General features: G+C 45.1%; 1 protein-coding gene across 2 annotated transcripts in view; it reads left to right on the forward strand.

Annotated features, from left to right (window-relative positions):
• The first annotated feature begins 6,994 nt into the window (after positions 1 to 6,994).
• C4H1orf198 (chromosome 4 C1orf198 homolog) overlaps positions 6,995 to 27,910 on the forward strand; it is a 43,618-nt gene continuing 22,702 nt past the window's right edge. Inside the window, exons 1-2 of one of the 2 annotated variants that reach the window (XM_075862839.1) lie at positions 7,000 to 7,618; positions 18,269 to 18,319. In XM_075862839.1, the coding sequence (XP_075718954.1) occupies positions 7,277 to 7,618; positions 18,269 to 18,319 (393 nt within the window). In that variant the 5' untranslated portion in view covers positions 7,000 to 7,276. Of the gene's footprint in view, positions 7,619 to 18,268; positions 18,320 to 27,910 lie in introns of both variants that reach the window. The other variant, XM_075862840.1, reaches the window with a different exon arrangement.

Consider the following 27,910-nt stretch of genomic DNA (forward strand, 5'->3'; position numbering starts at 1 on the left):
GCAAAGGAATGGCACATCATAGAGTTCTAAGAAAAGAAGCTCCAGAATTGTTATTTCATGGGGAATTCAATTGTTTACGGCAAAAGACATGTCAGGAGAGGTGACATGTCTTCTTTAAATAAAGGTCAATAGATATAACAATATACCAGCACACTGTTATATTAGGGCTAGTATAGAAAACCTGTTACACGGGTTTGCTAGCAAAAAGAATGCAGTGGTCTGTTAATATATCTAAATGCTCCCCATAGCTGCCCCACACCGTATAATGCCCCCCATAGCTGCCCTACACAGTATAATGATCCCATAGCTTCCCCCACACAGTATAATGCTCCCATAGCTTCCCCCACACAGTATAATGCCCCCATAGCTGCCCCCACACAGTATAATGCCCCCCCATAGCAGCTCCTCCCACAGTATAATGCCCCTCATAGCTGCCCCAGAGTATAATGCCCCTCATAGCTGCCCCACACAGTATAATGCTCCCCATAGCTGCCCCCACAGTATAATGCCCCACATAGCTGCCCCCACACAGTATAATGCCCCCCATAGCTTCCCCCACACAGTATAATGCCCCCCATAGCTTCCCCCACACTGTATAATGCCCCCCATAGCTGCCCCCACACAGCATAATGCTCCCGATAGCTGCCCCCACACAGCATAATGCTCCCCATAGATGCCCCCAAAGTATAATGCCCCCTCTCTCCCATACACAGTATAATGCCCCCCCCCTCCCTTCCATACACAGTATAAAGCCACCACTCCCTCCCATACACAGTATAATGCCCCCCTCCCTCCCATACGCAGTATAATGCCCCCCTCCCTCCCATACACAGTATAATACCCCCCCTTCCCTCCCATACACAGTATAATGCCCCCCCTTCCCTCCCATACACAGTATAATGCCCCCCCTTCCCTCCCATACACAGTATAATGCCCCCCCTTCCCTCCCATACACAGTATAATGCCCCCCATCCCTCCCATACACAGTATAATGCCCCCCATCCCTCCCATACACAGTATAATGCCCCCTCCCTCCCATACACAGTATAATGACCAAATAGAAAAATAATAACATACATACTTACCTATCCCCGTTCCCAGGACGGGTGGAGGATCCTTTGCCTCCTCTGCACTGTGCTCAGTGTGCTGTGATCGGCTTGGCGAAGACAGGCGCGATGTAGTGACGTCATCGCGCTTGTCTGCATCGAGTCACTCACATCGCACAGACCGGAGGAGGAGAAGAATCCTCCACCCGGCGGGGGAACGGGGATAGGTAAGTATGTATGTTGTTATTTTTCTATTAGGTCCATACATATGGGGGCATTATGCTGTGTATGGGAAGCATATGGGGGCATTATAGCTACGCCACTAATCACTCACATCTCCTTCCTCAGTCTTCTGGCTGTGGGCGGAGCTAACTGGTGGTAGGGCTGTGGGCGGAGCTCTATGTGAGCTTGGGACACCACCTCCTTCTCGGTTATATAATCTATATGATAATCATTACACATTTTTATTTCTAAGTGATAACATATATGTTTTGCAAAGTAAAGTACAAGACTATAGCCTTAAAAGGATTGTCTCACAGTTTGAAATAGGCTGCAGGAAATGTTCAAAATAAAACATTTCTCCTGTTAAATCCATTGGCACTAATGCCCCGGTGGTCCCTGCCAGTCTCTGTTTATTTTCCTGCATTGATGACTTGCCCTATATTCACGTGACCGCTGCAGCCAATCAATGCCCTCAGTAGTCATGTGCATGCATGCTGACATCAACGGTAAGGCCAGTAATCGACTTCAGCGGTCATGTGGATATACGGCACATCAGTGCTGCAAGAAAATAAAGACCGGCGGAGGCCAAAGAAGCTTAACACTGGAGTAGCATGGGATTTAATAGGTGAGATTTTTTTGGGGGGATTTTTTTTTTATAACATATTCAGCAGCCTATTTAGTTTGTTCAACTCTCGGATAACTCCTTTAATAGTTTGATGTATTGTGTACTTAGGATATTATTATTTTTTCGTCTTTCATCTTCTCTAGTGATTTCAGAAATCATTCTTTCAGCAGTCAGCACTATCAGGGCCATTTTTAATTATAGGGCAAATGGTGCAGCTGCACTGGGCCACCTTCAGTGTTGTCAGCCCCGGGGCCTGTGTTGTAAGGCTCCATGCACACGACTGTATTTTCATCTATCAGTAAATACTGTCCGTAAATACAGATCCGTAAGTATCCGTAATTTATCCGTATTTACGGATTGGTATCCGCAAAAACGGTCCGTATTGCATCCGTATTTGATCTGTATATACGGATCCGTAAAAAAAAGATGGAGGCTGCAAATGATGTCATCAACATGTTGCCTAGCAACGCTTCCGTAAATAGGGACAGTTTACAAATGCACATCCGTAGCCGTCCGTATTTACGGACGCTCCCATAGATTTCTGTGGGAGAGTCCGTGCCGTAATTACTGACAAGAATCGGACAGGTTGTATACGTTTTTCAGCACGGACACGCATCAGTAAATATACTGAAAGGTGTGTGTGGCCAATAGAAATTAATGGGTCTCTAATTAGTGTATATAACTACGGACCGTAATTACTGATGAAAAATACAGTTGTGCGCTTGGGGCCTAAGGCCCCATGCGCACGACCGTAAAACTGCGGACCGTACCAAGTTCCGCGGTTTTACGGACCCATTCGGTTCTATTGGTTGCGGACACCTTTCCGAAGCACTATGGATGGGTGTACATGCCCTAGAACCGTGCCGGGAATTATGGAGCATGTCCTTTTTTTCGTATTTTACGGGCCGTGCTCCTATACTTTGTATGGGAGCACGGCCCGAAAATGTGGACGGCCGTCAGCGGTGGGCTGTGATTACGGGCACGGTCATGTGTATGGGGCCTAAGAGTTTACATTTTCTCTACACTTTCTACTCTACAGAGCAGCCCAGGAGCATGCTAGATATTACTGAGGTAGAGAAACTTTTTAACATGTTAATATAATGTATGTGTATATAGTCATGAGAAAAACAAAGCCCACCCTCCTTAAATTCTACGGTTTTACGTATCAGGACAATCCTGTCTCATGGGCCCTGTATATAAGCCTACCACAAGGTAGGTTTAGATACAGGGCCCCAGCACACTGTTATCTTATACTGTATAAGATTACTGTCTGCTGGACCCTGTATCTAAGCCTACCTTGTGGTAGGCTTAGATACAGGGTCCCACAAACAGTATCACACATGGGCCCTGTATTTAAGCCTAACACATGTGTTACTAATCGTTTTTTTTGTGTGTTTTCTTACAGGTTCGGTCGTTGGACTACGTCGGATTCCAGGACTACTTCGATGACGGCTTTTTTTTTATTATCCATAAAATGGTTAATGAGGGTTGTGTGGGGGTTTTTTTTATTTCAATAAAATATTTTTTCTATGTCTTTGTGTTTTTTTTTAAACTATATTACTACCACCTTAGTAATGGCCGCCGGCTGATTGACAGTATCGATTGCTAAGGCGGGGCTTAGTGTTAGCCGGTGCAGAGGCTAACACTAACCCCCTTTATTACCCCGGTACCCACCGCCACCAGGGGTGCTGGGAAGAGCCGGATACCATCCAGTACTTGACCATCTGTAGTGATGGTCGGCCACTGGGGTGGCCGCAGGCTGGTATTAACAGGCTGGGAAAGGCCAGATACAGTGGCCCTTCCCACCCTGGTAATGCTAGGCTGCTGCTGCTTTATTGTATCTGGCTGGTTATGAAAAATGGGGGGGACCCCACGTCATTTAAAAAAAATAAAATAAAAAATAATTGGAAAGAACGATGTCGGGTTCCCCCCCCAAATTTCAGAACCAGACAGATACAACACAGCAGCAGCAGGCAGCATTACCAGGGTGGGAAGGGCCACTGTTTTTGGCCTTCCCCAGCCTAATACTACCAGCCTGCGGCCACCCTGGTGCCTGCCCGTCACTACAGATGGACGAGTACTGGTTCGTACTTCGTACCCGGCTCTTCCCAGTACCCCTGGTGGCGGTGGGTACCGGGGTAATAATGGGGGTTAGTGTTGGCCTTTGCACCGGCTAACATTAAGCCCCGCCTTAGTAATGGAGGTTGTCAATCAGCCAGCGGCAATTACTAAGGCGGTGATAATAAAGTTTAAAAAGATACAAGCACATATAAAAAATATTTTATTGAAATAAAAAAACAACCCTCATTAACCATTTTATTGAGAATAAAAAAACGCCGTCATTGAAGTCCTCATATCCGAAGTCCAACAACCGAACCTGTAAAAAAACACAAACACACAAAAATAATCAGTAACACATAAAGAAGCAAAATTATTATTCTTACCTTTCCTGGGTCCAGCGCTGGAGCCGCAATGTCAGCGAGCTGAGTCCTGTATCTAATCCGATCATGTGTGATACTGTCTGCTGGGCCCTATATCTAATCCAATCATGTGTGATACTGTCTGCTGAGCCGCTGTATCTAATCCTATCACTCGTGATACTGTCTGCTGAGCCACTGTATCTAATCCTATCATTTGTGATACTGTCTGCGGAGCTGTGTATCTAATCCTACCATGTGTGATACTGTCTGCGGAGCTGTGTATCTAATCCTATCATGTGAGATTCTGTCTGCTGGGCCACTGTATCTAATCCTATCATGTGTGATACTGTCTGCTGGGCCACTGCATCTAATTCTATCATGTGTGATACTGTCTGCGGAGCTGTGTATCTAATCCTATCATGTGTGATACTGTCTGCGGAGCTGTGTATCTAATCCTATCATGTGTGATTCTGTCTGCTGGGCCACTGTATCTAATCCTATCATGTGTGATGCTGTCTGCTGGGCCACTGCATCTAATCCTATCATGTGTGATACTGTCTGCTCAGCCACTGTATCTAATCCTATCATGTGTGATACTGTCTGCTCAGCCACTGTATCTAATCCTATCATGTGTGATACTGTCTGCTGAGCCAATGTATCTAATCCTATCCATAGTTTATAGGGTCGTAGTGCTATAGATATGCTATGCTGTCTCCTATACACACATTTTTTTTGGGGCGGACACATATGTATTGGGGCTATTTCCCCTGACATTTTAAGTCCTTAGTGACGCCCCTGGATGCTAGTGCTGCATTGTTGGGTCACTTAGGAGACCCAGCGATGCAGCTGAAAGCTGCGGACCGTCGGCCATGAGAAGTTTGCGGGGGGGGGGGGGGGCAATAAGAACTTTTGCATCGGGGCCCATGAGCCTTTAGCTACGCCCCTGGGAATACCCCTTTTATCTGATACCTAAAATATATAATTATAGTCTGAGCTTCCCATCCCGCTGCCTTCTTTGTACTAGGCAACTTTTGTTTTACTTTTTGTTACAATACTGAGCAGGGGAGTAGATATAAGGGGTTCAGAGGTAGCAGTCACACCCAGGTCCTGGTGCATAAGGGGGCCCAAATGCCATTCTTCCACGTAAGAAGACACCAGTATTACAAAAAGCACATATTAGGTGGGGGACCTTAGTACAGATTTTGCATTAGGGCCCAGGAGCTTCAAGTTACGCCTCTGATACTGAAGTTTTATGCAAAGCAATTAATAATCATTTACATGTGAAGATTCTCTCCCCCCAGACTGATGGCATTATAATTAACTACTCAATTATCAAAAGAACAAAGACCTAAATAACCTATTCTTCTTATCAACTGTGGTAGCTAATAAGACAATATACCATCTACCTTGTTACAGGCGTCTCCTCCATGTATGAGCTCTCAATCTGTGCTGTGTCTATGACCGAAATACAGATTAACATTGATTGGAATTGTGTAGTCATGACATGTGAAAGTGTGATGAACTGTGGCTGGATATATACACCGGCCAATTATCGGGCAAACAAGCATTCACAGAACGCTCGTTCTCAGTAATTCCCCTGTGTAAACAGGGCAGCGATCAGCGGATGAACGAGCAAAAGCTGGTTCATCGACCGATTGTAGTTTTAAATGTGAAAAATATTATCGTTGTCAGCAGCACATCTTCCTGTGTAAACCGTAAGACGTGCTGCCGACATGATTGAAATGTATGGAGACGAGCGATCGGAGGAACGGTGGATCCATCAGAAATGAGTGGGCTCAGTCAACATGCATCTAATGTGTATGACCACCTTTATTCAGTATAGGATGAGATGTGTATTATTGTGAACAGTTTCTATTATTCCTTTTGGTAGTGGGATACTGTTTGATAACAAAAAAATATTGGACTAATTATAGACAACTTTACACTCAACAAGGTTTTGTTAGACATGTCTGCAAATATAGGAATACATTGTGGACCTTTGGCTCTTTCTGACTCATAGAGCGGAGTCTCAAGCAGGGACCCCCTTTATAACGTCCATGTGCCATAATAGGGCATATGTCAAAGGATGTTCTTTATGATTTGATACCATGCAAACTTTATGCAACGAAAAGGCGGCATCAACTGACAATCTAATGCATATGATGTTGCCTGAAAGTCCCTCAACTTCCGCTGTTTGTTTCCGGGGCAGGTAAGTGACTCCAGTGGTGTCTGGCTACAGCTTATTCCACTTTTCGTATTAAAATAAACATGCAAGTTCGGCCGATCCCAACAAAGGACAGCCCTGGTGAACTGCTTATAAAAAGAGAGCTGCTGGCCTTTTTTGACAGTATCAACCCAACAATTGGCATTGGTCATATCATCAGAGTCAGTCGTTGGTGCGGGAGGGTGGCACTACACTATATATCACATGTAGAATGTGTAGGCGCTGGCAGCTTCTCCGGGTGGTAATAGCTGATTTCTGGGGGTTCCAGCAGCCTGACCCCAGTGAAGGGACAACTACTTTTATAATAATTTGGATGAAGAATGACAACTACTTTTATAATAATTTGGATGAAGAATGACAACTACTTTTATAATAATTTGGATGAATGGAAAGGTTTATCTGGCTTCATGTAAAGCAGCATTCAGAAGGATTTGTGACAATGTTCTTGTAGTGACAGACTGTCACCCAGCAGACAATACACAGCACTAGGAAGGCTGGAGAAGAGGCCGTCCTGAGCTCAGAGGAAGCCTCATATAAGGAGACATGGAGGCTGGCATGTGTATGTGGAGGGGGAGGCACAGGGAAGGAGAATAAAGGAAATGACTGTTCCTGCAGACTGTACAGGAGCTGAGGGAGGAGGAATGTGGAGGGCAGGCTCCTCCGTATACTCGGTGCCAGTGTAGCTTCAGGCTGCCAGGGACACGTTTATTAATCACAGCCCCCACAAAGGACGGAGGAAATGGCTTCTATGGCGGCGGCGATAGCTGCAGCCCGGATCTCGGTGTCGGGGAACCGACCCCTGGACGAGAAGGAGAGGAACCGGTTTGCTTATTTCTCTTCCCTGAACTCCATGGCTAAAAAGATCATGCAGGACAAGGAGCGGGTGCGGGAGCGCTATGGTGCCCAGTGGGAGAAGATGCAGCCCAAGGAGCAGGACGAAGCCATAGACAAGAGCATGGTGGAACCGGAGCTGCAGAAGAGATATGCCCTGCACAAAGGCACCAGCCAAGCCGAGCCCGAGCCCTGCTACCCGGCGCTCAAGACCCAGACTGGCCAGAAGGTGGTGCACTTTGGGGAGGAGGTATGTACCGTGCCAGGGAGGTGGGCACCACATAGACACAGTGGCTATAAAGTGACAGACTTTTTCTGGTAACTGTAGGAGACGTGTGTAATAATAACAACAACCTGTAGCTAAATACTACCCGAAATCTATCTACCCGCTTAACAGTTTAATGCAATGTATTGTTCTCTGTTATCAGCCATTTCAGACTAAGGTAAGGCTGACTGGAGTATGACAGGAAGTCCAGGAAAATGTCTGCCCCATGGTCACTAATTTGTCCCCCATCTCTCTAGTCCTGGGATCCTTTAGAGACATCTACATACATATGTGTGAATGATATCGCCTTCTATAAGCAGTGGACCTTTTATTATTATATTGTTTCCTCTTTAAATACTATTGCTGTCTCCTTCATGTGTGGCATTATATATTAACACATATGTGTATACTGTATTGTGGGTGTGGGGGATGTAGCAGACGTAACCGCAATAATGTTATCATTTTCCAGCTGCATCATACGAGTATTTAATAATTCATGTATCGGCTTTTTCTGTTATCATCCCTCGTCTGTCAGGATTGCAATAGAAATATTACAGATTACTGGCAATGACATGGTTAAAGGGCTGGTGGACAAGCAGCTTGTAAAGTCTGGACTGTCACATAAGCCTGATGTCACAGAGTTAGGGTGGCACTGTAGGGTGTCATGGGGTGACAGATGTCTACAATATTATGGGTCATTCTGCATAATGTTTATATAGAAATATCCAGCTTTGTACTGTAGGAGAAGACCAGGGAAATTCGACATTTCTGACTTTTCAGTGGCGTTTAGGTTCCGTTCCGCCATTCACCTATTGCCAACGACAGGCACAACGGTGTAGTAGGCTACACTATTCTACCCCTATATGTCAATGGGATCCATCAGGATTAGTTAATAGTTTAATCTCTCATTTCCCTAATGGATCCTTTAAAAAATGGAAACCATGGCGTCATTGTGAATGGAGCTTTATTTTTGTATTTTTTTTAAAAATTATTATTATTATGATCCCTAATGAACATGCTCTGCGAGCTTGCCCGGCTGTGAGTGAACAGGTTTGGTCAGCTGCCTAGCAACCAGTGAGGATGACCACACTGGAGATGCTTGTGGCTATGCAGATCAGCGTGGTCACCTTCTATACCACTGATATATACTGGGTATAATTAGCAAGTTAATATCCAGAATATATACTATATATCTGTACTACAATGCAGGAAAAAAAATATCTGTTTCTAAATGGAAACCACCAACAAGCAGGCTAGCTAACAGATCAATTATCCCTTGTGTGATTACCAGGACATCCTGCCTCATTAACACATGAACATCCAATTAATATATGAATCACTAATACAAGGAATTCAGAGGATTACCCCATTATGTACTCAAAACACCCAAAGCAGCCTGGTCAACCTGCCACGTTAGAGGGTAAATGTGGATCTTGTTCCACTAGAGGGCCACACATCATGTTCTGACTGGGTGGGAAATGGGGTTGGCACATATTACATATATACTAGTATATAAACTGTAGTTGACCATATTTGTTAAAAAACAGCCTGTCTGTTCTATATCAAGTACTCAGTGTAGGGGAGCGCTCTGGTCTGATCATTAACTTGGGAAAGGCACTGCCTAGTCCCCTGATGCCTTGTGCTGTGGCTCTGGCTACACAGCACACATAGGGTAAGGACACGCACAGCGTCAACACTGGATTTTCCACAACAGATTTCAGTTTGGAAAATCCACATTGCACAGTGGATAAGATGTCAACACACTGCGGAAAAAAATCAACCGAGAAACCGTTCATAAATTGACCTGCTCCTTTGTTGCAGGTTTTCCTCATTGAATGGAGAGGTTATACCCGCAACAAATAGCAAATATTGTGATTTTTGTGTTGGAAAAGCTGCGATTCTGCCGCAAAAATCACAAATCAGAAGAAAAACTATTTTTTTGTTTAAAATGAATAAAAGAACATAATAATATGGCGTTGCCATAGTGACGTCTTTCCCCGTTCTCCGTCCAGGCCGGCCTCCTGGAATGAAGTTTCATCCCATGTGACCGGCCAATCACAGACTGCAGTGGTCACATGGACTGCAGCGTCATCCCAGGAAGCCGGCCTGGACGGAGAACAAAGGGACACATCGCTACAACAACTCCCGGTAGTAAGTATTAACCTTTTATTTTTCCTAGCACTGTTTCGGCAGCGGAGATTTTTGCCAAAAATTAGTCAACTCTACGCTCAGGTTAATAGTAAACCCCAAAAATATCCACAGGACAAAAAATGTAATCAGAATAAAGCTTTATTGTATAAAAATATAATCAAAGACAAATGTAAAAACTCTGAAAAGGAAAAGGAGAACCCACATTAATGGCGGTAAGAGGTAAGTACATTGTCCATTGCAAGAATGGTAAACGGACATAAAACATGTGCCACAGGAGCAAATAATGAATAGTAGATTGCTGGCTGCATATAAAGAGCTGACAGGAGGTAAATAGAAACCAGAAGTCCAGCTAACAAACGGGCAGAAATAAACTATCATTTGCAAGGAATATACCAACCGCACACAAACCACCAGCCCCAACGCACGTTTCGCTCCTCGCTTCGTCCTAGGGTCAGGCTCAAGCTAATAGAAAAACGTCCTAAACAGGGGGACCCCTCTCGTCCTCTATTAACTTAGGGTATTTTAAAATTAGGTTTCTAGAGCAGACAACCAACCCCAGTGCTACAGTCTTGTATGAAATGCTATCTAGTTATTGCTGCATACCCCGAATGGGCAAATTACTCTTGATTTTAGTAGCCAGATAGTCTACTCCAATTAAAAGAAGCACTTTTTTTCCGTTCCCGTTTGCAAATGTAATGTAGTGTCATGTGGAAATGTATACCGACTTACCTGGTGCTGTATTTCATGCGCCGCCACTCTGTTTCGGCCCGCCGTGGAGGTCCATTTTCACTCCCTGTATCCTAGAGCGTCTGCTGTAGGGACCAGAAGTCAGACTCTAAATTCAAGTCTATGAGAGCCTTGATGTGAGTCTCATGGACTTGCCTTGAAAGACTGACATTCGTTTTTCACAGGAGACTTTGCAGGATTTGGGTTGTAAGAGTCCGGCACGGAGTGGCGGATTGTGAAATACAGCACCAGGTAAGTTATACCTGCACCCATGCATACATGCACCATACACTTGTCCACATTACACTACATTACATTTGCAAAAGGGGGGGGGGGCGAGAGAAACTTCTTTAAATCAATGTGTTGACCATGACATGGCAGGTCCTAAAGGCCATTTTCACATGTTCATGGCTGTGTCAGGATATAGGTGTGGGTTCCATGTCTAAATCCTGACGGAATCCGCTCACATTCCGCTGGCAATGACACTCAGGAATGGTTCCACGCGGAATAATGAACAAGCGGTGGTTTTTCATTCTGTAGCATGTTCATTATTGTTGCGGATTCCACACTGAAAAGCGGTGGATTAGCTCCATTGAATTACAATAGGGCTAAACTGCATGTGGATCTGCTGGCCAATCCTCAGCAGAAATCATAGTGTCAGCGGTGTGGGCTGAGAATGGATTTTCTGAAAAAGGGCTCATTCACACGAACGTGAATCTCATGCGTGTGCCGCCGTTAAAAGAACGGCCGTCACACAGACCCTTGTATTTCAATGGGGCCGTTCACACGACCGTTGTTTCAGCGGAGCGTGTGAACGGCCCGTTGAAAATAGGACATGTCCTATTTTACTGCGTGTCACGCATCCCTCCTTAGACTCTAGTCTGTGGAGAATCTGTGACAGTGACAACGCATCCCGCATGCGTCCACCCCGGACATGAAAAACTGCAATTTTTCACGTCCAAGGTGGGCTACGTGTGAGAGACGCTCTTTGTAGCTGGTCTACAATGGCTTATATATGAAAATCCTTAACGGAGATCCCCTCCCCCCTTATAACTTTGAATTCTCTATTAGGTTATTTGAAAATTAACTTTCTAGTCCTTTTTCGTTTATCACAGAGATCATTCACCTCAATGTCCTCTGTGTGCTGGAGCTTAAAATACACTTGTCACCTTGAATCTATGTTCCAAGTAAAATAACAGGGTCATAAAACGTAATGTAGAAGAGGATGTTGAAAGAACAGGGTCTTATACCTAAATAGATATATCCAGGATTCTTAAAAAGACTTTAGACAGTTGTGTTTCTCTATCTTGCATAACTTGGGTCTGTACCAAAGCCAGAATGAGTGTTTTTTCCCCCTCAAAATAGCTCTCCTCCAAAGAGAAGAAAGCTGTGTCTCTGTTACGCCTATAGGTGGCAACTCTGTAAGTCAATGTCCATCCCTTTAAAGATGGCTCGGATTATCAGCCAAACCAGAGGCAACTCTCTGTGGGTTAAGTTGAATAAAGTGAGAAAATTCTAGCCAGGGAGATGTGCAGCTGAGAAAATTCAAACTGTATGGGGACGAACGATCGTATTATTGATCGTTCATCGCTAACAAATGCCGATCGACATGTCACTATTCTCGATTGGCGCTCGTTACTGGGCAGGGATCTGTCTACTTAATAGGGCCCTTAGGAACATCAAACTAACAGCCACAATGAGCTTCTATTATATATCCAAGTAAATGAAAGATCACGGAGAGATCCTAAATGACCATTTATTATCTGGCCACCTTAGGGATATTTTGAAAGAATGGAATTCCATACTGTTGTAGGCTGAAGATTTGGAAATCCCTGAAAACTTGTTTTGCAGAGTCTGTTTGACGTCTGGATTATTGCCCGAGAGCCATCTGCCCTGGTGGTTTGAAAGGCTTAACAGAACATCTGATAAATTATTTAACAACTTCAACTCTACCTACTCCAATTTTTTTTAATTTTTCTTTCTGGAAGACATGTCACCGTTGATGTATTACAGAGCGGTATCATCTCAGAGTGGAATAAAGAACAGGTTACAACTCAATTCATAGAAAAATTTAGTTCTAGAATGAATTCGGTTGCCGATAGTGAGTATCTGGGGGTACAGAGAACAGCATTGGGGATGTCCTAGTGACTGCGGTAGGACGTAATAACATGGTTTTATTTTTCTTGCTTTAGTTAGAAACTGTAAATACGTACATAACATAATTTATCGAACGTGGCAGACAATTTAGGGCTTAAAGGGGTTGTCTTACCAGGATAACCCATGTCCATATACCCTTTTAAGACATATGGGTCAAATAGAGGGTTGTCCATTAATCGTGATGTCTCAACACGACAAGACTTTTTTTTGGAGGGTGTAAATAAATTAGTTTTCAATTCATAATGGTTTTTATTTTGGAGTAAATGCAGTAGTAGTCACAGCCGCCCTACACCCGCTTCAGTAGTAATTGCATTAGCCCTACCCCCGCTTAAGTAGTAGACACAGTATTCCTTATGACCTTCGGTAGTAATCACAACAACCCAAACCCCCACTTTAGAAGAAGTCACAGCAGCCCTCACTCCTCCTTCAATAGTAGTCACAGCAGCCGTAACACCCACTTTAGCAGGGGCGCCATTAGCCACGAAACATGTTGGAGAGGCTGTTTTGTATTACCTCCGATCAGTATATGTAACTAGATGGACTGCGGTTATCCAGGAAAAATACAAGTTCGAGTGGCAACAGTGGCGTATATTGGTGAAGAGGACTTTTTATTTGGCAACATAAACCAGTTACAATGTTGCCAATATGTTTATAATAGGCTAGAATGACAAACATTTATCTAAGATGTAGCAATTTAACTAGGAACACAGAATGTCTACATAGTTGACCATATACTTTACAGAAATACTGGGATTTTAAACGTATGTGATAATAATTCCTGTGTGTATATACACTGAATGGCCACTTTATTAGGGGCACCCATCTAGTAGCACGCAGGATCTTCTTTTGGCCTTCAGAACGGCATAAATTTGTTGTGGCATAGATTCCACCAGGGGTTGAAATAGTTCTTCAGGAATATTGGTATATGCAGACAGGATATCTTTTCGCAGTTGCGGCTATAGCGTCCTTCTGACATAGAGTAAACAGCTGCAATGAAGGGATCAACTTGGACGGCCACAATGCGTAAGCACAACTGTCTGAATGTACATCCACAGGTATCGGAGGACCTAGGGTGTGCCAAGAAAATATTCCCCCGCACCATCACTCCGCCGGCCTGAACCTTTGACACTTGATAGGAAGGTTTCATCTAATCCTGCTGCTTGCAACAAATTCTGACCCTCCCATCAGCATGGAGCAACAAAAATCTGGATTCATCTAACCAGGCAATATTTTTCCACTGCTCAATGATACTCTTTAGCCCACTGGAGTCTTGCCTTTCTGTTTCCCTAAGGCTATGTTCACACACAGTTTTTTGCAGGCGGAATTTCTGCCTCAAAATTCCGTTTGGAAGTTTGAGGCAGATTTTCCTCTCCCTGCACACCGATTTTCGCTGCGTTTTTAACAGCGTTTTTCGCCCACAGCCATTGAGCATTTTCGGGACCGTTTTTGACGAGTTTTCCGGCGCGGTTTCCTCGTCAAAAAACTCGTCAAAAAAGTCTGTGTGAACATAGCCTTAGACAGCAATGGTTCTCGAAGTGGTCGTCTGTTGTTATAGTCCATCTGTGCTAAGGAACAAGGAGTTGTCCATTCAGACATGTTAGGTGGAGCATCAGCATTGCATTTGGCTGCAATCTGCTTGACTATGCACCGCCTGTTCATCAGAATGATTCTTGACATCCTCCTTAGACCCCTTTCATCGACAAGTTGTTGACGTCCACAGGATCCCCTTTTTCTGGATGTTTTTCCTCGATCACATCCTTCACGGTATACTCTCAACACCGTTGCGTGAGAAAACCCCACACGGTTGTCAGTTTTTGAAATACTGGCCCAGCTAGTCTAGCACTGATGACCATGCTTTGTTCGAAATCGATCAGATCGATTTTCTCATTCTAATGTGGATTCACACTGAAAACTTGCTACCTTGATTTTATACTTCACTCCCGGGTCATGTGTCTGATTTCCATACTGGGAAGCTCCAATCGTGAAACGGCACATATCTAATAAAGTGGCCAATCAGTGTATATATTAATATTAGCAAAATAAAAGTTATAGGAAGCAGAAGAGGTTGTTTTGTTGCCTATGGCAAATATTAAATATTTAAAAAGCCCTGACCCTCCCCCCTTTAGTAGTAGTCACAGCTAATTCCCTCACTTTCTTATCAATTAGTTACAGAATATATCCCATCACCCCATGTACTCCCCTTCAGCCAGTTCCAGCGACGTGCCCTCTGCTGGCAGAAAGCTCCATATAACCATTGCAAAGTGCTGTTTGTATGTTGCTGCATCGGTCTCTGAAACAGAGACTAATGCAGGAGGAGCACACAATTCATTGTATGATCAGAGCTGAGTGCTCCCGCTGCCCTGCTGGAGCGGACTATGATCACTTTTCCAGGTAGAGCTAGAAGGGCTCTATCTCTTGGTTTTCTCCAGCTCTGTATTATGTACCGCTATAGTTCTAATTCTCTAATGTAAATGGTACCAGCTTTTACATGGGCATCTAATGATATAGCCAATAGATGTACTCTGTTCTGTAGCATTTTAGGGTATGTTCACACGCAGAGTCAAAAACGTCTCAAAATAAGGAGCTGTTTTCAGGAGAAAACAGCTCCTGAATTTCAGACGTAATTGCTCGTACTCGCGTTTTGCGGGGCGTTCATTACGGACGTAATTTGGAGCTGTTCTTCATTGGATTCAATGAAAAACGGCTCCAATTACGTCCCAAGAAGTGTCCTGCCCTTCTTTGACGAGGCTGTTATTTTACGCGCCGTCTTTTGACAGCGACGTGTAAAATTACAGGTCGTCGGCACAGTACATTGGCAAACCCATTGAAATGAATGGGCAGATGTTTGCCGACGTATTTGAGCCGTGTTTTCAGGCGTAATTCGAGGCGTAAAACGCCTCGTTTACGCCTGAAAATAGGTCGTGTGAACCCGGCCTAAGGGTTGACCATGGACAAAAAAAAATGGTGCTGGATGATATGGCCCCACCCACATATCTCTCATCCTCATTCAAGTGTACCCATTTTATAGGAACGACCAGGCCACGTGGCATGTAAATAGGATGCTTCTTGGCTATGGTGAGGGATCGGGGTACTATTAGAGACACTAATTGTAATATAAGTATATTAGGATTTTTATATATATATATATATATATATATATATATATATATATATATATATATATATATATATATATATATATATATATATATATATATATAAAATCATTATTGATCGGAACGACTGGCCAAGCTGAAGAGCCACGCCTGGTGGACCACTATACAAAAATAATCATTCACTACCTTTAGGAGGAGTCGTTTACAATCGCCATGATTATTGTATCTGAAGTCAAATCTGCAAATGTAAAGCCAGCCTGACACGCACCATGCTTTATTTTAGTATCTGCCATGCTTAGTTTTGTTTAATAAAAGCAGATTCAGCTAAATGGAAATCTTACACCCGTGTTTTAACGTTTAGGGAAGTAGACTAAGCACAAAGGCGTCATCTGTGGGATCGAGTCTTATGGCACCACAATTATACAAACAGCCTTCGCAAACTTATTTTTATGGCTGACCCCGTGCTCTGTTTAAAAGTAATGTAGGATAAACCTATATTTATGTGGTTCCGTGAGTGTGGATTTATATCGGCTGTCAACATTTCTGTAATTTCATTGGAGCAACCTTAAAATATAAATTAAAGACACACCAACACGAAAAAAAATGTAAATCCCTTTTTATAAAACAAAGGAAATTATAAAGTCTGCAATGTTTTTTTAAAAATCAAGCTATTAGTACAAAACATTTGGCAGTAAAGAGCGCTTACAGAGGACGCAATTGTAAATGGGCACAAGAAATTCTAATCTACTGCTAAAAAAAAACAAAGTTTGAGGTGTCAAAGTGTAAAGGAGCTCTATTTTTATTTAAAAGGGTGAAACTCCGCACCACTGTTCAGAAAAGAAGTATACCATTTAATATATGCATATGCAGGTCGCATTCCCAACTGTGTCTTTAAGTGGTGATATCTCCGGTTGTTTCACAGCTAGAACTGCGATCCTGGTGCCATATAAAAGATTAGAATCTGGGTTCTAGGTGGTCCACAGCCCAAGATATGGCTATTTTAAGGGGTCCCCTTCCCTCCAGCCTCAGTTTCTCACACAGTGTGTGAAGCAGCTTCATGCTGATTGGACAGCGTCAGAGGCTGTGAGGTAGCTCCACCTCAGGAGCATCGCTGGCGTTGACGCCCTCTTTTCTAGTATCGCCTCATTTGCATATTTAGAAAAAAAGGTCATAACTTTAAAATAATAAACCTTTTGGGACACAATTTTCACTAGCATTATCAGTGTGACAGCGTGAGTTTGAACATGTTATTTGTCCAATAACCTATTAAGAAATCATAAAAGGGATTGTCCACTACAGGACAACTGATGACCTATCCATCGAATAGGTCATCAGTAACTAATCGGTGCGGCACCCGGACCCCGCACCGATCAGCTGCTACAGTTGCCTGGGGGCACTGGATGTCATTGCACAGTATGCAATGTACGGAGCTGGAAGCAGTTGGCTCCGTACATTGCATAGCGGCCGAACTGTAGCTTTGCTCCTATTCACTTGAATAGGAGCAGAGCTGCAGTACTGCAGCTTGGCCGCTATTCCGGTGGATAGGTCATCAGTTGTCCGGTAGTGGACAACCCCTTTAAATGTTTAATAGCCATTATTAACAAGGGAGTGGGGGCGGGGCGTGGATGCAATTTTTTGGAGATTCTGCTATTGGGCCCTGTGTACTTAAAAACACCCCTGCAATGGTCCCCATTGTCCAGGAATGGGGAATTGGTCTAGCCAGTCTGCCCAGGCAGGGTGCCATAACCACTGCTATTGCAGTGGTTATGGCAAATCCTTAGATAAGACAGAATGCATGTGCTGACAGTTGGGGTGGCTGTTTAGTAAGCACTTCAGTATTAGGCACACGTAGCGGATTTGTTGCAGATTTTCCGTTTGGTTTTGCGGGTGCTGCGCATGCTCATTCTTTTCTGAATGTTCACTGCAGATTTCACCCTTTCAATACAAAGGGGTGAATACCATAGCAAAATTTGGTACGTGTGTGGGTGCCCTTAAAACAGTTGTAAGAGGTTATAAATAAAGGGTCTGCTTTTTTCCAGAAACAGCCCCCTCTTGTTCATGTGCTGTCTTTGGCATTGCAGTTTAGCCCCATTCAAGTGGATACCAGTACCAGGAATAGCCCATGGGCAAGAGTGGCACTGTTTCTAGAAAAAAAAAAGTAAACCCTTTTTTTTTTAAATCTAATGCAACACTTCATCTTCACATTTTTTATGAATGGTTAATATTCTGTATAAATCGTTCACATTTGCATTGAAAACCCACGTCAGGGTTTCCACCGTTTTTGACAGTAAGAATAGCTCAGTCTGCAGTGCTTTTCTTGCCGTCAAAATGGATGCAGCATATGTCATGATTCCGTTCTAAACAGAAGCCATGCCACTAGCGTGAATGAATCCTAAAACAAAGTGAACACGTATCAGCGGCATTTTGCATCTGGTTTTTATTTTTGACAGACTGTTTACATACCATGCTTTTTATTCTTTTGTAGGATATTACTTGGCAAGATGAACATTCTGCACCATTTTCCTGGGAAACTAGAGTAAGTGTTGACTTTCTTTGCATAGAGAGCTTAGATATTTTTGACACGTGTGAGATACAAATGTCCATATAATGTACTTACTTTCCATAAAGATAAAATAAGATGACCTTGTAGCTGAGGATCTGATGGACATTTCTATCAATATGATCTTCGCATCTGGTGGCAACAAAACTCATCATTCTTGCCTAGCCATGGCTCTTGCAGCAATGCCTTATGTTCACGTCCTCTACCGCTGGGACCCCCACCAGTCGCGAGAACGGGGGTCCTGAACCCCTTGTTCCTAGTCACTGCTCGACCACAGTGAGGAAGACATTGAACGGAGCGGTGGTTGAGCATATAGGCAGACCTGGTGTGAACAGAGCCTTAGCTGAAACTCTTCTTATCTGGGTAAACAATTGCATTTCTGTTGCTTCGACATTAGAGCAGATATGAGAATCTGGTCTAACCAGTGACTAGAGCACGATAGAAACTTTATCAAGTTCACGATTTTTATTTTCCTTTGTCTTAGCGCTTTCATATTTCTCCCTGCTGGTGACATGTAAATTGGAGTTTTATTCAGTCATCAGCGTAGGAATACTCGGCCTCCCACTGTCAGAATGCGAATAAAGTTATAACGGAATGGTTTACACCCTGTCTAAGGGCTGAAAGTAGCACTAGCCAAAAAAAAACATACAAAAAATTAAATCTATCCCAGCACTTCTTCCCTTTATCTCCTCTTCTCTGATACCATTTGTCTCATATTACAATTAAAACAGAAATATATAAATAAATCTTTGTGTATCCCAGTAGCTCAGCCATGTCCTTACCTGAAAATGGAACAGATCAGCAGGAAATTAACCCCTGTGTTCTCTGTAAGGGTATGTGCACACGCTCACTAAAAAATTTCTGAAAATACAGAGCTGTTTTCAAGGGAAAACCGCTCCTGATTTTCAGCCGTTTTTTACAGCGATTTTTCTACAGAGTCAATGAAAAACGGCTCCAAAAGTGGCTCAAGAAATGACATGCACTTCTTTGTCCCGTCGGAACAGAACGCCGTTGTTCCCATTATAATCAATGGGCAGATGTTTGGCGGCGTTCTGCTTCCGATTTTTCGGACGCTTACGGGCTGAAAAACGACCGAAGATAAGCCGTGTGAACATACCCTAAGAGCTCTACAAGGCTGTGTTTCAGGAACATGATTTGTTTTAGCCATTGTTGGGTATGGGCCTTGGAAAGTCATTAATGCAAATGACCGATCTGCTTCCAATCAATTGAAGCCCAGATCAAGGCAGAGATTGATTGACGATTTGTTGTTTTAACCCCTTCCCTTCACAGCTATTTTTTTGATTTCCATTTTAATTTTTTCCTCCTCACCTTCCAAAAGCCATAACTTTTTTTTTTTCCATCGATATAGCCATATGAGGGCTTGCTTTTTGCGGGGCGAGTTGTAGTTTTTCACCACACTATTTATTGTACAATATAGTGTATTGGGAAACTGGAAAACAATTCTCTGTGGGATTAAATAATGGTATATAGTAATACTTCAGACTTTAACGGATGCGGGGATACTAATTGTGTTGTTTTTTTTTATTATTATTTAAGAGGAAAAATGGGAAAAGCTTTTTTTTTTAACTAATAATTTCTTGTTTGTTTTTTTTTTTTTACACATTTAGTTACACATCTTTTTTACATATTAGCCCCCATAGGGGACTTGAAGCCGCGATCGCTGGTACAACACATTGCAATAATGTATTGCAGTATATTGTCATATTGTAATGACAGGGTAGGGAGGTAGGGAGACAGGCAGGTGAGCCCTAATCTACCCGCCACTCAGTCCCTGCCTACTTGCAACGACCCGTCCTAAGCGACGGGGTACAACTGGGCGACGGTCCCTACGCTCAGTAAGTGCAAGACAGATAAACAGACAAGGGTACAAAGAAGCTAGGGAAACGGGGCAGCTGCCCACGGGGACACCGTGAGCAACAAGAATAGTGAATGAGCCGAATCAAACCAGGAGAGAATGAGGTACAAAACGCTGAGCAGGAGAGTGATCAGAAAGCCAAGGTCAATAACAAGCAGAGGATGAGTAGTACAAGCAGCAGCAGCAAGCCAGGAAACAAGCATAGAAGAATCACAGGCAAAGGAGGAACAGGAAAGGCAGGTATAAATAGACAGTGGGCGGGAGCTAGCTCCGTCTGGCCGGGCTGTGATAGGCTCTCCCACTCCTAAGCCTGCCATCCTGAGTGGTGGAAGATGGAGTCAGTCTCACAGACATAGGAGCAGGTGCAGACTGATTGCCCACGGGCGTCGACACAGAAGCTGTGTCTGGCAAATCCTTTACAGTACCCCCCCTTTTATGAGGGGCCACCGGACACTTTCTAGGTGGACCTGGTTTATTGGGGAAACGAAGGTGGAACCTCCTGAGCAATACCCCAGCGTGAACATCCCGGGCGGGTACCTGTAATGGCAGGAAGGAGGTGAAGGGAACAAGTGAGCCCTAATCTACCCACCGCCCTGTCCCTGCCTACTTGCAACGACCCGCCCTAGGCGACGGGGTACAACTTGGCGGCGGTCCCTACGCTGTCTAAGTGCAAGGGAGTACAAACAGGGAACATGCAAGGGAATACAGTAGCCCACGGAACGCCGCGAGGAAACGGAGCGGTGAATGAGCCAGTCAGGATCAGGAAGTAGTGGAGTATACAAACGGGAGCACGGAGCAGAAGCAAGCCAGGGGCAAAGCAACGCAGGATAAACGGAACTGAAGCAAGGCAGAAGCACGGCAGAAGCAGGCTGGAGCAAGGCAGCAGTGGGGCCAGGAATCCAAGAAGAATAACAAGCAAGGAGGAAGAGAAAACGGCAGGTATAAATGGACAGGGGGCGGAGCTAACTCTGACTGACCAGGCCGCGATAGGCTCTCCCACTCCTGAGCCTGCCACCCTGATTGGTGGGAGCAGGTGTCAGTCTCAGAGGTCTGGCCTCAGGTGTCGACTGATTAATCCTGGGAGTATACCCAGACGTAGTGCCTGGCAGATCCTTTACAGTACCCAAGTCCTCTCCTCAGGCCCGTATCCTCTCCAATGGACCAGGTACTGGAGGGAGCCTTGGACCATTCTGCTGTCCACAATCTTGGCCACCTCGAATTCTACCCCCTCAGGGGTGAGAACAGGGACCGGAGGTTTCCTCGAGGGAGCCAAGTACGGGGAGCAGCGTTTAAGGAGGGAGGCATGAAAGACGTCGTGCACTCGAAAAGACGGGGGCAACTCCAATCGGAAGGAGACAGGGTTAAGGACTTCAATGACCTTGTACGGCCCTATAAACCGGGGAGCAAACTTCTTGGACGGGACTTTAAGGCGCAAATTTTTTGAAGATAGCCACACCAGATCCCCGACCACAAACAAGGGGTTAGCAGAACGTCTTCTATCTGCCTGGGTCTATTGTATGCTCTGGGACGCCTCTAGGTTCTTCTGAACCTGGGCCTAGACTGTGCACAGTTCCTGATGAACGACATCTACCTCGGGATTGTTGGAACTACCAGGTGAAACGGAGGAGAACCGTGGATTAAACCCAAAATTACAGAAAAAAGGGGAGACCCCTGACGAATTACTAACCCGGTTATTAAGGGATAATTCGGCGAGGGGAATGAATGAGACCCAATCATGTTGACAGTCAGAGATAAAACACCTTAAATATTGTTCTAGAGACTGATTAGTCCTCTCCGTTTGGCCATTAGTTTCAGGATGGAAAGCCGAGGAGAAGGACAGATCAATCTCCAACTTTTTACAGAAGGCTCTCCAAAACAATGAAACAAATTGTACCCCTCTGTCAGAAACAATATTGACAGGAACCCCATGGAGGCGCAGGATGTGTTTGACAAACAAGGTAGCTAACGTCTTAGCTTTGGGTATTTTCTTGAGGGGCACAAAGTGGCACATCTTACTGAAGCGGTCTACTACAACCCACACCACCGACTTGCCTTGAGATGGAGGCAAATCGGAGATAAAATCCATGGGGATATGGGTCCAAGGTCTCTGGGGAATGGACAAGGAACATAGTAAGCCCACTGGTCGGGACCTGGGAGTCTTGGACCTAGCACAAACCTCACAAGCGGCGACGTAGGCCTTAACGTCTTTAAGCAACCCAGGCCACCAGTAGTTTCTGGCAATGAGGTGCTTGGTACCCAGGATGCCTGGATGGCCAGATAGTGCAGAGTCATGATTTTCCCTAAGTACCCTTAGCCGGAGTTGCAGGGGAACAAACAGCTTGTTCTCAGGAAGGTTCCCGGGAGCTGAACCTTGATCAGCCGCAATTTCGGAGACTAAATCAGAATCAATAGAGGAAATGATTATACCTGGAGGCAAAATACAAGCAGGATCTTCCTCCGAAAGAGGGCTGGCCATGAAGCTGGTAAAAAAAAACGCCCATCGAGCTTGTCTCGGGTTTAGCCTCCGGGCAGATTCTAAGAAAACCAGATTCTTGTGGTCGGTAAGGACCGTTACCTGGTGCCTAGCCCCCTCCAGGAAGTTGCGCCACTCTTCAAATGCCAATTTAATGGCTAAGAGTTCGCGGTTGCCAATATCATAGTTACTCTCAGTGGGCGAAAACTTCCTGGAGAAGTAGGCACAGGGACGGAGATGGGTGAGGGACCTGGTACCCTGGGACAAGACAGCACCCACTCCCACTCCCACCTCGGAGGCGTCAACCTCCACGATGAATGGCTCCATTTGGTTGGGCTGAACCAGCACTGGGGCCGAGATAAAGCACTTCTTAAGGACCTCAAAAGCCTGGACAGCCTCAGGAGGCCAGTGGAGGAGATCATCACCTTTGCGAGTGAGATCCGTAAGAGGCTTAGCGATGACCGAGAAGTTAGCAATAAATGTCCTGTAATAATTAGCGAATCCCAGGAAGCACTGTAACGCCTTCAGGGAGGCAGGTTGGACCCATTCCGCCACAGCCTGGACCTTGGCGGGGTCCATGCGGAATTCATGAGGAGTGAGGATTTGACCCAAAAATGGTATCTCTTGCACCCCAAACACACATTTTTCGATCTTAGCAAACAGTTTGTTTTCCCGAAGGACCTGGAGCACCTTCCTGACATGCTCAATGTGGGAGGACCAGTCCTTGGAAAACACAAGTATGTCATCAAGGTACACTACAAGAAATACCCCCAGGTAGTCTCTTAAAATCTCATTTATGAAATTCTGGAAGACCGCGGGAGCATTACACAACCCAAAGGGCATGACGAGGTATTCGAAATGACCTTCGGGCGTGTTAAACTCAGTCTTCCACTCATCCCCCTCTTTGATGCGGATAAGGTTATAAGCCCCCCGTAGATCAAACTTAGAGAACCATTGGGCCCCCTGAACCTGATTGAAGAGATCAGGAATCAAAGGAAGGGGGTACTGGTTCCTTACAGTGACCTTATTCAAGTTTCGGTAGTCGATGCACGGCCGAAGACCACCATCCTTCTTCCCTACGAAGAAGAAGCCAGTACCTACCGGAGAAGTAGAGGGGCGAATGTAACCCTTGGCCAGGCATTCCTGGATATACTCTCTCATGGCTTCACGTTCGGGACAAGAGAGATTGAATATCCTACCCTTAGGGAGCTTAGCTCCTGGTACCAAATCGATTGCGCAATCGTACTCTCTATGAGGAGGTAACACTTCGGAGGCCTCTTTAGAGAAAACATCAGCGAAGTCCAGAACAAACTCAGGTAGAGTGTTCACCTCCTCAGGGAGAGAAATAGAATTAACAGAAAAACATGACGTCATGCATTCATTACCCCATTTGGTAAGATCCCCAGTATTCCAGTTAAACGTGGGATTATGCAACTGCAACCAGGGAAGGCCTAAAACCAAATCGGACGATAATCCCTGCATCACCAGTACAGAGCACTGCTCCAAATGCATGGAGCCAACACGGAGTTCAAAAACAGGGGTATGCTGTGTAAAATAACCATTAGCAAGAGGAGTGGAGTAGATACCCACTACCGGGACAGGTTTAGGCAAATCAATCAATGGCATAGCTAGAGACATAGCAAATTTCACAGACATAATATTAGCAGAAGACCCTGAATCCACGAAGGCACTGCCGGTAGCAGACCTACCACCAAAAGAGACCTGAAAGGGAAGCAAGATTTTATTAGGTTTCATCTTTACGGGAAATACCTGTACGCCCAAGTGACCTCCCCGATGATCAGTTAGGCGCGGAAGTTTTCCGGCTGCTTATTCTTACGCCTAGGACAATTGTTCACTTGATGCTTGTCATCCCCACAGTAGAAGCAGAGACCATTCTTCCTGCGGAACTCTGTACGTTGTTGGGGGGACACGGAGGCCCCGAGTTGCATAGGTACATCCGAGTCTTCCGTGGAAGAACGAAGCAATGGAACCTCGGGAGGCATCATGGGGGAGTCAGAGGAGAAGGCACAAAAACGTTCAAGTCGTCGTTCCCTGAGACGTCGGTCAAGTCGTACCGCTAAAGCCATAACCTGATCTAGGGAGTCAGCAGAGGGATAGCTAACTAGCAGGTCTTTCAGGGCGTTCGACAGACCCAATCTAAACTGGCACCTCAAGGCAGGGTCATTCCACCGAGAAGCTACACACCACTTCCTAAAGTCAGAACAATACTCCTCTACAGGTCTCTTACCCTGACGTAAGGTCACCAGCTGACTCTCGGCAAAGGCAGTCTTGTCAGTCTCGTCATTAATGAGCCCGAGAGCAGAAAAGAAAAGATCAACGGAGGAAAGTTCAGGGGCGTCAGGAGCCAAGGAGAAGGCCCATTCTTGGGGCCCGTCCTGGAGCCGGGACATAATTATACCAACCCGCTGGCTCTCAGAACCTGAGGAGTGGGGCTTTAAGCGAAAATAGAGCCTACAACTCTCCCGAAAGGAGAAAAAAGTCTTCCGGTCCCCTGAGAACCGGTCAGGCAACTTGAGGTGGGGTTCAAGAGGTGAGGTGGGGGGCACTACCAGGGAAGCATCACGCAGGTTGTCCCTCTGAGCCAGGGCCTGGACCTGTAGGGAGAGGCCCTGCATCTGCTGATCCAGGGTCTCAAGGGGGTCCATAGATGTGTCAGGGACCAAGGTAGACTAGGTATATGGGCCTGTGATTATGTAATGACAGGGTAGGGAGACAGACAGGTGAGCTCTAATCTACCCGCCACTCAGTCCCTGCCTACTTGCAACGACTCGTCCTAAGCGACGGGGTACAACTGGGCGACAGTCCCTACGCTCAGTAAGTGCAAGACAGATAAACAGACAAGGGTACAAAGAAGCTAGGGAAACGGGGCAGCTGCCCACGGGGACACCGTGAGCAACAAGAATAGTGAACGAGCCGAGTCAAACCAGGAGAGAACGAGGTACAAAACGCTGAGCAGGAGAGTGGTCAGAAAGCCAGGGTCAATAACAAGCAGAGGATGAGTAGTACAAGCAACAGCAGCAAGCCAGGAAACAAGCATAGAAGAATCACAGGCAAAGGAGGAACAGGAAAGGCAGGTATAAATAGACAGTGGGCGGGAGCTAGCTCCATCTGGCCGGGCTGTGTCTGGCAAATCCTTTACACATATAGCCAGAGGCAGGGCTTAACAAGAGATGAAGAAAGGCAGTCCTGGGGGCCTTCATTAGGCCCCTGGACTGCCATGACGACCATCGGCACCCCCCAATCGCTTTGCAGAGGGGCTGATGAGCTCCCCTCTTTCTAACGCATCAGAGGCTGTGATCGTGATTGATCGCAGCATTTAAGGGGATAAACGGGCAGGAACAGCAAGATAGATTTTATACACAGCTGACACCCGCTGCGTACGGAGGGGGCTCAGCCGCTGAGACCGCTCCAAGCATCACCTCCCACACCATGGCGTGCTTTTACATCATGGTGCGGAAACAGGTTAACATATGGCGTTGCCGTCCAAAACAATAACCTGAATTGTAATTCATTCATGAACAAAAAGTAATCCAGAAAAAAAGCTGTCTGAAATCACTAATGTATGGCCAGCTTTACTCACGTTTAGGAGTTGCAGTAATTTTTGCAAAAAACAAAAAATACAATTTTGCCAAAATCCCAGGAAAAACTGCAACATCCGTGACGTGTGAATATCACTACATATAAACAAGGCTGGAAAAATCCCTGTCACCAGGTCGCCATGGCAAATAGAAAATTGGCTCTTGGCAACCGGGCCTCCTGCATTTGGCTGCCAGGTGCTAAATTCATGGAGCTGGAAGTTGTCACTGACAGCATCTAACCCCATGTCTCCTGGCAGGAGTGGTCAAATGCGCAAATGCAATTCACAATGTTTTCTTTTATCAAGAGTTCAGTTGAATTCAACTGTGGATGTTTCCATCGGGAGAGGCTAATGTGTGCTTCACCCCCCACGTCGAACTTTCATGGCTAAGGCCTCAAGTCAATGAACTCTTTATTACAAGTAACTCCTCACTACAAGATACTAGAAAACTTCACAGATCCAATAACTATAACTTGGTATTCTATCTTTGCTTGGCCGGGCTCCACATGGACCTGGATCTTTTAAATTTCAGCTGGTTTCTCTGGTTCTTTTCTCCGTTAATGTTCAGGTACAAAGAGACAGAATCAGATTCCTTTCTCTGCTATATAAAATTCTCCAGACTGTCATACTAAGCAGCTTCCTCTGGTCACAAGAGGCCTTGCATGCCTGTGAAATAGTATACATTCCTACCAACTGCGTAACATGTAAAAATAGACTCCCGAGCTCTAAGCCTTCTAACTAGGAGAATAGGAATAATTTATTTTTTAGGCACTAATTTAGTTATATATCCCCGCCCCCACATCACTGGACCTATATGCCATTCTGGATAACCTGGGTAACACTAATCATTGTCACCCAGTCTTGCCAGATACAGCTGAATAGAATATTTAGTAAATGGCCAGAAGAGGACGTGTGAAGGATTTATAATTTTAAACATAGAACTTAGGCACAGTGTGCCCGCTGTGGCCAAATAAAGTCATGGAATGTCACATGGAATGTCACAGTAGATTAGGATCTGAAGCAGTAAGGCCCTGTTCACACAGATTTTTTTTGGGCACGTTTTTTGACGCGGAAACCGTTCTAAAAAAAACCTGCCGAAAACGCCTCCCATTGAGGCGGAGGGAGAAGTAGCGTCATGCCCTTTCTTCTGGCTTTTCCATCTCTGACCTCCCATTGACATCAATAGGAGGCAGAGAAAGCGGTTTTCGCTGCTTTTTTCCCCACACGCCGCTCAATGGCCGCAGCTGAAAAATGCAGAAAAGGTAGTGCAGGCAGGTCAAAATTTGCCTCAAACTTCATGACGGAATTTGGAGGCAGATTTTTCTGCCTGCAAAAAACTGTGTGTGTACATACCCTAAGTGTTCCAATATACTCAGTGTAACGGTAAGTTCACAGGTAGCGAAAGTTTGCACAGAACATGTGCATAAATTGACTTCTGGTGCGGATTGAGTTAATTGGGTTCAATGGGGAAGTCAAATTCTGCTACAAATGGCAATTTGTCCAGCAAAAAAAATGACTGTTCTCAGCAGCTTTCTGTTATGACGTTTCATCACAGACAATTTCAGGTGATGCAACGTCATCCCTAGGTGACCGGCTGTACACGAACCAGCCGGGGAGCAG

This window comes from Rhinoderma darwinii, chromosome 4 (genome assembly GCF_050947455.1).
Source record: "Rhinoderma darwinii isolate aRhiDar2 chromosome 4, aRhiDar2.hap1, whole genome shotgun sequence".
Lineage (NCBI taxonomy): Eukaryota > Metazoa > Chordata > Amphibia > Anura > Rhinodermatidae > Rhinoderma > Rhinoderma darwinii.